We start from the raw sequence: 12,889 nt of genomic DNA, 5'->3' as shown, positions 1-12,889 counted from the left end.
GCATGCCAGGCTTCCCTGTCCTTCACTATCTCCCAGTGTTTGCTCAAACTCATGTCAGCTGAGTCAGTGATGCCATCCAACCATCTCACCTTCTGTCGCCTGCTTCTTCTCTTGCTCTGAATCCTTCCCAGCATCAGGGTCTTTTCTAATGAGCTGGCTCTTGGAATCAGGTGGCCAAAGTATTGGAGCTTCAGCTTCAGTATCAGTCCTTGCAATGAATATTCAGGGTTGATTTCCTTTAGGATTGACTGGTTTGATCTCCTTGCTGTCCAAGGGACTCTCAGGAGTTTTCTCCAGTACCATAGTTCGAAAGCACCAATACTACTGTATCTTGCAAACAATGAGTGTGTGTTCTCAGTCATATCTGACTCTTGGCGACCACATGGACTGTAGCCCCTCCAGGCTCCTCTGTCCATGGAATTTTCCAGGCAGGAATACTGGAGTGGGTTGCCATTTCCTTCTCCAGGGGATCTTCCTGACCCAGGGATTCAACCTGCATCTCTTGCATCTCTTGCATTCGTAGATTCTTTACTGCTGTGCCACACCCTTATAAACAATAAAGTCAAGTAATTACTTCAAACATGCAGTGTTTAGATATATATAAAAAAGGATTACAAGTACTAAAAAAAAAAGAAAACCCCATGGATTAAAATACAATATTTTATTTATTTCTCACCTAAAAAACAAGCAACCCAGAATTAAGATATACATAAACTTCTCAAATTTACCCCTAATAAAATTTTGAATATTTATACAATTTCTACAGAAACATACAGTGTATCAAAATCTGCATAAATCAAATTTATAAAATGAGTAGAAATGCATAGTGATATTATCAACTTACAAAGCAAGGATATGGAATTATTTCCAAAACAGCCTACAGTAGAAAATAGTCATTATGGCAGCAGCTTCTGATGTTTTTTGTGTTTGGTAAGGTTTCTGATTTCAATATATAGAGTCATTTTTTATAGAGTATCTTAATGAATTGCACAAAATACCCATTTAAAATTTACATGCACAGTTTCTGTGCCACTGTTCTTAGGCCTATGCATAGTTAACAAGGTTATAATCTATTCAACAAGGAAAATGCGACCTACTTGCAAACACACAAGTATTAAATACCAATTCTCTTAGTTTCTTACTTATGGTTGATTTATTTTGCAGTTATATAGGCATAGAAATGTATTCCTTTTTAAACATCCCTAGAGATGAATGAAAGCTCAAATGGTTGATCAGAGATCAGGAGCAAAATACAAATTGACGATTCAAAATTATAAATAAAACTCTGTTTAAGATGTTTAACTTTGACTCTCCAAATTTAAGAGCTAAGCTTGGAAGAAGCAAGTTTGTAGGCTTTTCTTTTTAAATAAATGTAGGTGCTCTTTTCTGTTTTCTTTTTTAAGCTTTAGTAAAATATATTTTTCTCTGGTAGTAGTTTGTGAATTCCTTTCATTGATCATGATAACAGGATCAGTCTCTAATTTACTTGCCATTCTCTGCCTCATTAATTTTCTTTTTATTTATTTATTTATTTTGCCTCTGATGGAGCATTTTAATCTTGTGGGGTATAAGAGACTATTTAGATATTAAAATCAACTGACCACTTGCAGTATTTGGTTTTCCTCTTGTAGATACTATCTCAATAAATGTGTGAATTCAAACAAGTCTTCTTTTCATTGGAAAAACACTAACAGAAATATGCTTCCTAAAAAAAAAAAAAAAAAAAAAGAAACACTAGGGAACTAACAGATAACTGAACAGAAAGGAGTTCATATTTGTTCATGAACTGTATTTTTCAATAGGCTTTTTTAAAATTTAAAGACTGTGCAGGGAATTTCATGAAGAAATAACTGAAAGGTCCATTCAGCCTTGACTATATAAATTGCACAGCTTAGGTTATAAGACACAGTAGTCTTGTAAGGCTTAATCCAACAAGGGTTTGGAAATTCTCACCTTGGTTAGAACAAACCTTTGATGTGTTTACAGTGGTGTTGTGTTCTTTGTGTTACTCTCATTTCAAGGTTTCAAAACTGAGAAATATTAATAGTTTTCTAAAGTGACAGGTAATGGGGAAAAGCCAATCCTCAATGTCAGAGGACTTTTCTTCTCAAGTTAGTAGGAACCCCTCCCGCCTTAGGAGTTGGGACTGACAGAGGGCAATGGAATGCCGACAAGTAGAGGAGTTAATGCCTCACAAATCTTCCAACTCTTTGGAATAGCCCTGGATTTTCCATCTTGTCATTTGTTTTTTGAGCCATACAGCATTCAATTTCAGAGCAAATGGAGGCGAGTAAATTCAGTCCTCAGACAGGTAACGAACGATTCCATCAATACCATCCTACAAATTGCATTCAAAGCTCCTGAAATAGTATACCAAGAAATGAAAGAGGCACTAAATGTGTTGAAATTCACCTTTCAAAAAAGCAGCATGACCGTGGAGGAAGGCCACCTTGGCTAATAACCTGTGGCAGTGCTTCAAAAAGATGTAAAATTAAATAAAGACATAACAGGTTGATAATCACCAAGTTACATAGGAAAGTCTGGTTACTCCAACCTTTTTTTTCAAGTGTGTTTAAAAAAAAAAAAAAAATCAAACTGCCTTTCAGACCCCTGAGTGTAATCCCAAAGAAGACAACAATGCTTTTAACTCTGTTCTAAATAAAACAGAGCTAAACGCACAGATTACCAACAGCATCTTAAAACAAAACAAAAAAGATGTAAACATCTACAAAGTTTAAGGTAAAAGCAGTTTTGTAAACAGTAACTGCAGATGATCATGTTATTGTAAAAATCACAGTTTGTCAACGTCCTCAGGCCCGCGGAGCCTCTGGGTTTGGAGCTGTACAGGTGACAAGAGTTGCAGCAGGTTTCAGGCGGCTTTCAGTCCTGTATAAGCTTACGTGTCAGTAGGTAGGTTACTGATTTCTTTCGTTCCTTCTAAACACTATGGATGTTATTTATCTCCCACTTTTGAGTCATTTTGCTGGAGTCGCAGTCAGAGATGAACACTTGATGGAGGACCTCTGAGCGATCCAAGCACTTTCCGGAAGGAATGTGAGTCAGCCTGTGCAGGTTCTGGAAAACACAGGGAAACACAGCGTTACACGTGAGCTCTGTGCTGTCACTGGCATTAGACAGGTCACTTCCTGGCTTTCGTAAGAAGACAATTCAAGCAAATTGGTCAGGCGTGAAGCAGCTTCACCCCAGACTCTGGGTTTCTCTTGTCAGTCTTCTACATCCTTTTGTTGTTCAGGTGTGATGTGCTGCGGGTACCTCCAATTCAACACATACAAACTTAAATTCATCATCTTCTCCTCCAGACCAGCTCCCCTAGTTCCTATCCAGCTAATCCAGCTGTCCTGAGCTTAGGACAGCGCAGCTCAGGCTGCATGCCCGCCTTCCTTCGAGTCACCAGCTGAACATGGACATTTGCAGGACTTGGGCTTGTACCCCTTCCCATCCCCACCGCCCTTGTCTTAGTCAAGTCCTTGTCACCTGCTGGAGGTTCGATTCAGCTCTCAAGAGTGCAGTCCTCAGACTAGCTAAGATTGGGTCTGTAGGGTCGAAACAATTTCCTAATAATACAAAGACCTTAACTGTCTTTTCCACTGTATGGACATTTATACAGACAGTGCAAAAGCCATGCTGGGTCAAAGAGCTGGGGCTGTAACATCAATCAAGTGGTCACGTTCTCCGTAGCCACAGACTCACAATTAGAAAAAAAGCCAGTTTCATTTTAGAATGTCCTTGATGAAGCAGTAAAACGTGTTTGTTTTATTAAGACTTGACCCTGAGAGACAGTAGGTAAGAATGGCCAGAACATGGGCAGTTGCTGGACTTGAGGGCTGAACGAGCGCCTTTTCTTGTCATGTGACTTAAAAGGACAAATCGCAGGCAGATTACAATTATGCAAACTTGGGGCTGGGGAGACATTTTACGGAAAATAAAGTGAGCCTGTCACTTCAAGGGGAAAAGAAAAACAATATAAAGCTGACAGTTATTTGTTGCCATTGATAAAACCTAAGTTTTCAAGCAAAAATTTGAGTTTTAGAAAACTTGTATCCATCATCAAGAATGTGACAGCACCACAAGATTTAAAGACTTTTCTGGTGAAAAATGGTTATATTTGTGATTTCAGGAGCAGTATATGATGAAATGTGCCATCATTTGGAAGATCTGGATGACTTAGTGAGTCGATATTTTCCAAATGAGCTGTGAAAGTGTGATGTTACAAAAGATCCATTCAAAGTTTGAGACAGACAAGTGGCTTTAATGCAACAGAAGACAAAATGTTCACTGACAGGGATTCCAGATTCCACATTGCAAATAACTTGGACACAGGTCCCCTGATCTAGGAAGATCCCACACGTGGCAGAGCAACAACCCCTGGCAACTCCAGAAGTGCACCACATCTCCTGAAGCCCGTGCTCTAGGGTCCGGGAGCCACAGCTGTTTGAAGCCTGGGCACCTAGAGCCTGTGCTCCACAATGAGAAGCCCGTGCAGCACAGCTAGAGTGGAGCCCCTACTCACAGCAACTAAAGAAAGCCTGGGCACAGCTATGGTGACCCAGCATAGCTATAAATGAATGAATGAATAAAAAGAAACCACCACCTACACCCTTGTGTAGCACAATTATCTGAAAAGGCTATTAAATTATCCCTTGTTTTCAAACTGCATGTCTAGACAAGGCTGGATTTTCCTAAAATACTCAACTAGAACAACATCTCGCATCAAACTAAATGCAGAAGCAGAATAGGAATCCAGAGTTCTTCTATTAAATCAGATACTAAAGGCATTTGTGAAACTATAAAACAGTGCCATTCTTCTCATTGTGGTGGGGAAAATAGCTATTTTTCATTAAAAGTGTTATTTATATTAACATGTAATAGGGTTATGACTATTACTTTTACATGAATATGTACAGCAATACTCATAACAGTTCTCAGGTTTAATTCCCAATTCAGAAACCCCATTAGCTGTAAGCTGTATAACAAATCTCCCTGGGAGTGTGTCAGCAGTTAGTAAGGATGTAAATGGGTCCAGAGGAGCAGAGTGAGAACTGCTGACTGAGCTGGCCTCCTGCTCACCAGTCCAGGCTTGAAAATGTTTCCAGAATTATCTTCCTAAAAGTACCCACTGTTTGCTATCACTGTGATCCTCAGCTAAGGTTGGTCACTCCCCAAAGACCATAAAAAGTTCCATGCTCTTTCCCATGGAGAACAACTTAGGGAACCAGAAAACACCCAGCTCCTAGAATTCTCTACACTAAGACGCTATGACTCTGCTCACTTGTCATTGCATTCATCCTTCATGAAAAGTCTTATCACACCTCAAGATCCCGTGCAGTGATACTTCCTACCCAAAACTCACCAGAAATAAAGCCTCCTATTAATCTCTCTTTCCCTATCCTATGGCACTTTATTTCTTTAATATCTTGTTTTTGTTTCTTATTTATTATTTTTGACTGTGCTGGGTCTGTGGTGTTGGAGAAGACTCTTGAGAGTCCCTTGGACTGCAAGGAGATCCAACCAGTCCATTCTGAAGAAGATCAGACCTGGGATTTCTTTGGAGGGAATGATGCTGAAGCTGAAACTCCAGTACTTTGGCCACCTCATGCAAAGAGTTGACTCATTGGAAAAGACTCTGATGCTGGGAAGGATTGGGGGCAGGAGGAGAAGGGGACGACAGAGGATGAGATGGCTGGATGGCATCACTGACTCGATGGACGTGAGTCTCAGTGAACTCCAGGAGTTGGTGATGGACAGGGAGGCCTGGCGTGCTGCGATTCATGGGGTCGCAAAGAGTCGGACACGACTGAGCGACTGATCTGATCTGATCTGATCTGGGTCTTCCTTGTAGGGCACCAGCTTTCTCTTCTCTAGTTGTGGTGAGCAGGCTTCTCACTGGGGTGGCTTCTCTTGTGGAGCCCGGGCTCTAGGGTGCATGGGGTTCAGCAGTTGCTGTGTCTGGGCTCCCAGGCTCTGGAGCACAGGCTCAGTAGTTGCGGTGCACAGGCTTTGTTGCTCTGTGGCAGTGGGGTCTTCCCGGATCAGGGATTAAACCTGTGTCTCCTGCATTGGCAGGCGGATTCTTTACCACTGAGTCACCAAGGAAGCCCCATTTTGCTTATTTTTATTTCTACATGGGCTTTAGCTATTTTTTGAAAGGCCCCAGTGAATATTTATTAATAGTAACATCTGATGCACAAACTGATATTCGGTGCTGTGCCCTTTAAAATATAGTATCGAAAATATGTGTATCCCATTTTTTATCCATTCCTTCTCATTTTTTTTTGCATCTGTTAACCTTCTTTTACTAGTTAACTAATCATCCCTTGGCTTTACTGCTATTATTCATCTTTCTTTGTGGAAATAAATGCTCTGTTCTCTGGGAGTTATATTAATCTTCTTCCTAACATCAGCAACTGACACAAACTTACCGCTTCTTGGTAATTATCTATGCAACATATATAATTCCCATAACTGGGAATATTCAGCTAGGCCATTAACATCGTCACTACATGGCAAACAAGTGTTTTCTGGCAGGGAGGGCATGACAACAAATACAAGATGTGTACAGAAAGTTAAGGGCTGCCAGCTTCTTTCAGTTTGGGGGAGCTTTTTCAACTTTTTGTTTCACAATAAATTGATTTACTTTAGCCAAGTCTAGACTTCGAAAATTATAGAGTACCATTCGAATGTTGGAATCCTCAACTTGGCATACAACATTGAAAATTCACACCTGAAATAGAAACACTGCTCCCACAGAGTCAAATGAAGAACTAAATGTGGCTTTTAAAACAAGCAACAGGCAACACCTATCCTGCATTTAACAGCCAGGAGGAGAAGCTGTGAAGCCTGGAATCCAACACGTTACCTGTTCATCTCTATCGCCACCTGCTGGACAACAGGCAGCAATATTTTAAAAGTTAAACTAACCGAGGCATTCATTAAAACTATATATACTTATGTATATATAAATAAGCCATTCACTAAAATTATATATATTATCATTTAGATTAAAAAGATCAGATTTTGATATTAGAACAATGGTGATGATTGCCTGTGGATAAATGAACAGTGGGTCTGCATGGACCCTGGGTGGTACCTGTCCGTGATGACATTGTACTAGAGAATAAAAGGGGTGCTCTGTTATCGAACGGTGATTCTCCAGTGATCAGGAAAATGAGAGGGAAATGCAAGCCAGTGAGAATGCAGGTTTTAACGTTTACATGTCTCAATTCCATATATTAAAATGAAACAGCATGTATTTCAGAACTAAGACACAGAATACCTTGAAGTACTGCCATTCCTTAAATTCATTCAGATTGCAGTGTGTAATCATAACTTTGGATCCATCAGGCCCCTTCGTCAAACACTGGTCATACTGCATGAGTTGATTGGCTTCATTAATTCGGAAAAGCTATTTAAAAAAGAAAGAAACCCAACTCTTATAATTAGACTCAATGACTACCCTATTTCTCTATCACATTTCTGTATGTTCAGAACTGCAAGTCCAAAGACAGGAATTACTCATTTTGATGGTAGTGAAGACTGCTTCTAACTATTAAAAGCTTATGTTCTTTAGCCTTTTAGATACAGAATCGGTCGTTAAGATTTTAATCACACCAACAGTGTAAGAAAATGAAAATGTGGAAACAGACCTGATAATGTATCACCATCTAAATTAGAGACAAGAAAAATACTCACATAGGAAGGGAAGACAATATGTGGTTGCCTTTCTCAGTCATGTCTGACTCTTTGCAATCCCATGGACTGTAGTTTGCCAGGCTCCTCTGTCCATGGGATTTCCCAGGCAAGAATAATGGAGTGGGTTGCCATTTCCTCCTCCAGGGGATCTTCCCAACCCAGAGAATGAACCCGCATCTCCTGCATTACAGGCGGATTTTTTACCATCTGAACCACCTGGGAACACGACTGGTAATAACATCCCAGCTTCTTGGGGGGAATATGTGGAAAACTGAACAATAGCTGAACAAACAAAACTGTTAGGGAGTGAGGCTTACACAATTATACACTCAAGCAAGAACATATTCTAGTCTCTTATATGAGACACAAATTCTAGATTTCGGTTGCTTACATAAAAACCAATACTGCTCTTATCCCCTCATTTAAGCAAATGCTTCAGCACTGTTGGCTTTTCACAGAATGTTTTACTTTATCAAACAATCACAGTTACCAAACTGAAAACAGGCTACAGCCTGTGCTGCGTCAGCGCCTTGGCTCCCAGTGCACACCAGCTGCGTCTGGGAGCCTGAGCCAGCGGTGTACCTGATTCCCGCCCATCCTGTGGCAGGGGCCCAGCTCCACAAAGCCTCCATTGGTCTTCCCCATGCTGTCGATGCAGTACACAGTTTCAAAGCCTCTGATCTGAAAGAAATGAACGAAGGGTCACAGGTTTAGATTCTGATAAGCTCTAGCAGGAGGTCAGAGAACTTTGTCTTGAGGCTGAGGTCCACATGGAGGGTGGGACATGTGCAGCCTGGTACCTACTGTCCTGTTAGGCCTCTTAGAACACAGAGCTATAGTCATCTCTCAAACCACTTATGGTCTTTTTTTTTTTTCCTACTTATCATATTTATTTGTGAAGCAATTTTGTTACATGCAAAGAGAGAGGGTTTCCTGTTGTTCTTAGATTTATAAGATTGTTTACACTTGAAAAGTCATTGGTTAGGACTTCCCTGGTGGTACAGTGGACAGAAGTCCACCTGCTAATTCTGGGGACACGGGTTTGATCCCTGGTCCGGGAAGATTCCACATACTGAGAAGCAACTAGGCCCATGCTCCGCAAGAAGAGAAGCCACTGCAATGAGAAGCCCATGCACCACGACTAGTGAGTAGCCCCCGTGGGCTGCAACTGGAGAAAAGCCCGTGCAGCAACCAACACCAGCCCAGTCAAAAAACAATAATAATGATAACAATTAATTAATTAATTTTAAAAAGCCACCGGTTAGATAGCGTGAAACCACTTATGGTCTGAAAGTCAACACTGGAAGGGGCTCATTTCAATGAAGGACCTTGGCCTATAAAGTTCGATAAAAGATGAAAGAAATAAAAAAAATATCATTAGTACCATTTCAGATTCATGAGAGGCAGAGCAAAGGGACCTGACTACAGTGGTCACAGACACTGGCCCTAAGTATCTAGACCATCAGTGATCCTGGGAAGTAAGGCTCTCACGCCTGACAGCTGTATTCAGGGGCTGGGGTTCATGGAGAGGTGGAGGGGTAGCTATGACCAGTAGGCTGGGCTGTGCTGCTGCTAAGTCACTTCAGTCGTGTCCGACTCTGCGACCCCACAGACGGCAGCCCACTAGGCTCCTCTGTCCCTGGGATTCTCCAGGCAAGAGTACTGGAGTGGTTTGCCATTGTAACATGTGTGCTCAGTCGTGTCCCATTCCTTGCGACCCCATGGACTGTAGCCCACCAGGCTCCTCTGTCCATGGGATTCTCCAGGCAAGAATACTGGAGTGGGTTGCCATTTCCTTCTCCAGGGTATATTTCCCACCCGGGGATCAAACCCGGTTTCTGGCATCTCTAGCTTTGGCAGGTGGATTCTTTACCACTGAGTCAAATGCGGGGAGTCAAGCTATAGCTGACAAATAATACAGACCACCTATGGACAAACTGTATATACTCTAAGTACGTGGCAAACATGTGCTTCCATCTCTGGAATGCATGTTTTGTACAAAAACAATCTCCCTTTTTGGAAATACTACTACAGATTTATAACTTGATTAGAGATCACTATTGGCATCCGTTGGCAGCTGGATGTGCTTGTCGGGGCTCTGGGACAGAGGTCTGGGTTAAAGGTGGACATCTGAGAGCCATCAGCGTGTGAAGGGTGGGCTCTGAATTCTCTACTGGGCAAGCTCACCAAGAGAATTCATCCCTTCCACACAGAAGGCTCTAGGCTAGTGAGTAATTCTCGAGAGCAAAAGATAACCAAACCAAAATGCAGTCTGGGCTTTCAGGAGCTCTGGTCCAGCTGGGAGTTAAACACAGCTCATCAAAATAGAAGACGGAAATATGGGACAGAGAACTGTTAGGACACAGGAGCAGAGAGAGATCGAGCACATCCTGCTACCCAAACTACTGACCTCTTACCAAAAAGGTCAGGTCGCTTTGCCCTACCTGCTTCTCTAGGGGCTGGGGCTCCTCAGGGACAGATCCAGCCTCTTACCTTTGCATTCTTCTCACTCAGTCCCATGAAACGTGCTGCAGGCTCCAAATATACGTCACATCCTTAGATCTACATGTAGCCTCCTTTCTGGGCCCGAGGTCTCTCGGACAGCCCACTGGGGTGTCTACCAGACCATGTGTGCCCTCCTGAGCCCTTCCCATGCACCCTCACTGGCAACTTCCTCACCATGGCTGCCACCTAATGTGCTGGGCAAATATCGGGTTTGGCCAAAAAGTTCATTCGGGTTTTTCTGTGACACTGCATGGAAAACCCAAATGAACTTTTTGGCCAACCCGATAAAACCAAACTAGCTGTCCACCTGGCCCACACCTTCCACTCACTTGCCTTGTTTTCCACCAAACTTCCCCGCCTCAAATTCTTCTCTCTTCCCCAACATTTCCGTCTCACTCTGCTTTCTCCTGAGCTCAGTCTCCAAACACACACATGATCACCCAGCTGACACTTACTTCTCCCCAGTCGACATTTTTGGGTGGCAGAGGGTAGTGTGAGGTGATGTCATAAGCTATTTCTTCCATGAACCATTTGAAACTCTTACAGTTGTGATCTTCTCGAAACTTCTTCAGCTCTGATATATCCCCATATGCCAAGGCCTTCGATTCTGGGCGACTGGCATAGAAGTAGTCTTTGTACTCATCCCACCAGACCTCCACAACTCTAACGTAATTCTGGGGAAAAAAAGAAATGAACATTATTATAAAAATATTTGTACTATCATAAACAGTCTCTTCCTGACATATGAAATATGACACACTCGTTTCAAGAGGACTGTATATTTAATTGTGTGCAAGCGAGCTCATGACCCTGGCATGTCACTGTCATGAGTGTTCCACCAAAGAGTGGTGGACACAGAATCTGGTGTCACTGCGCTGAAGGTCACATGTGCATGTGTGCTCAGCTGCTCAGTCGTGTTCGATTCTTTGTGACCCCCATGGACAGTAGCCCACCAGGCTCCTCTATCCATGAGATTCTCCAGGGAAGAACACTGGAGTGGGCTGCCATTTCCTTCTCCAGGGGATCTTCCTGTCTTAGGGATTAAACCTGCGTTTCCTGCACTGGCAGGCAGGTTCTTTACCACTGCACCACCTGGGGAGCCCTAAAAAGGTTACATGCTCTGAGATAATACGTTCTCTCCTGCTGATGAAGCCGAGTGAAGACAGGGTTTGTGAGAAGCTGGCTGGAACCACCCCCACCCCCTCACCCTGTCCCCTGCCCCTGCCCAGAACAATCTCCTCTCTGAGCACCACACTGTTGCACCTGCAGAAACCACAGGGATAAACAACAGCTCTGCTCACTCAGACACATTCCTGCAGGCGCCTCTGCCTGTCTGGTAACAGCTATACCTGAACCACTTCACTATAGCCCAGAATTAAGTGGATATTTCCCCCTCCCCACGTCCCAGTGGTGCATCCTGAAAAGCAACCGAAGAACAATCAAGGAAGCTGACATGTGATAACTAAGACCTAACTTCTGCCGTTGTACTGAATGCGGGTGTGAATGGATGTAGTCCAGACCCAGTGAGGTCCTCGCACTTGGACATCAGCTGGCAGTAAACTTCATAAAGGACTTGGGAGTCCGTCTTTTCAGCTGGGTGGCCATAATGTTTCTGCCGCTACTACTCATCTCCGCTGCTGCAGTGAGAAAGCAGCACAGGCAACATGCAAAGCAACAGCAGACCTTGGTTCCAACGCAACTTTACTTACTAAAAGGGGCTGCATTGGGCCCGCTGGCCAAGGTGACCATTCTATATCAGGAGCAGGAACATCTAGTATTCAGATTCAATGTTTTCTTGGCTACAAGGTAACTATCAAAGGGTGATTGCCTGGCCACGGGCCTGTTGCTGCAAAAGCCTGTGGGCTCAAGAAGTTCTAAGTGGCAGCTTCCTAAAAGAGCACAATATTACTGCTAAATATTTTGAATTCTTGCAAATGCATCCAAAGTTAGACACAGTCCGTGTCTTCTAGGTACTCATGAACATGAAGAATTCAGGGCATATGTATAAGGTTACAGTAACAAAAAGGAGGAACATTTAACTATTTGGGATGGGGGGACAGGGCTGGCTTGGTTTGAGGGAGTGGTTAGTGAGTTGGGGTCGGGACTTGCAGCAAAGGGCAACACAGCTATGTGACAAACCACGGTGTGTGTGGAGCCCTCAAGGAGGTCAGTTACCATCTCTGGATGCAGGATTCACTGAGAGAAAAGCTGCCTCCATTTCTCCATTTAAAGTGAAAAGTGTGTTAGTCGCTCCAGTCATGTCTGACTCTGCGACCTCAAAGACTGTGTAGCCCGCCAGGCTCCTCTGTCCATGGGATCTCCCAGGCAAGAATACTGGAGTGGGTTGCCATTTCCTTCTCCAGGGGTCTTCCCGACCCAGGACTGAACCTGCATCTCCTATATTGCAGGCAGACTCTCTACCGTCTGAGCCACCAGGGAAACTCCTTTGGATAATTAAGAAGTGAATCTGCGTGAAGCATTTAGATTTTTGTACACACTCAGCTCTCACAAAGTGCCGGCTCTTGGTGACACCAGTGTTCGTTTTTAGGGACTTTGCATGTCACCTCTCAGCTGACAGCCATCCGCATAGAAGGGTCTATGCAGGCAGCAGACATCAGATTCAGTTTCCAAGGGAATAACCCTGACGGGGAGTGGAGATGGCCTGAGGGGTGGG

The 12,889-nt window shown here is 43.2% G+C and overlaps 1 protein-coding gene across 2 annotated transcripts in view; it reads right to left on the bottom strand.

Annotated features, from left to right (window-relative positions):
- Nucleotides 1–650: 650 nt before the first annotated feature.
- The window catches only part of GALNT7 (polypeptide N-acetylgalactosaminyltransferase 7), a 74,365-nt gene continuing 62,126 nt past the window's right edge, over nt 651–12,889 (bottom strand). For both annotated transcript variants that reach the window (XM_010840246.1, XM_010840245.1), the window contains exons 9-12: nt 10,671–10,889; nt 8,293–8,391; nt 7,295–7,423; nt 651–3,075 (exon numbers count right to left, since the gene is read on the bottom strand). In XM_010840246.1, the coding sequence (XP_010838548.1) occupies nt 2,938–3,075; nt 7,295–7,423; nt 8,293–8,391; nt 10,671–10,889 (585 nt within the window). In that variant the 3' untranslated portion in view covers nt 651–2,937. The remainder of the gene's footprint in view (nt 3,076–7,294; nt 7,424–8,292; nt 8,392–10,670; nt 10,890–12,889) is intronic.

Source organism: Bison bison, unplaced genomic scaffold (genome assembly GCF_000754665.1).
Source record: "Bison bison bison isolate TAMUID 2011002044 unplaced genomic scaffold, Bison_UMD1.0 scf7180017864143, whole genome shotgun sequence".
Taxonomy (NCBI): domain Eukaryota; kingdom Metazoa; phylum Chordata; class Mammalia; order Artiodactyla; family Bovidae; genus Bison; species Bison bison.
This window is presented reverse-complemented; position numbering and strand designations above follow the sequence as displayed.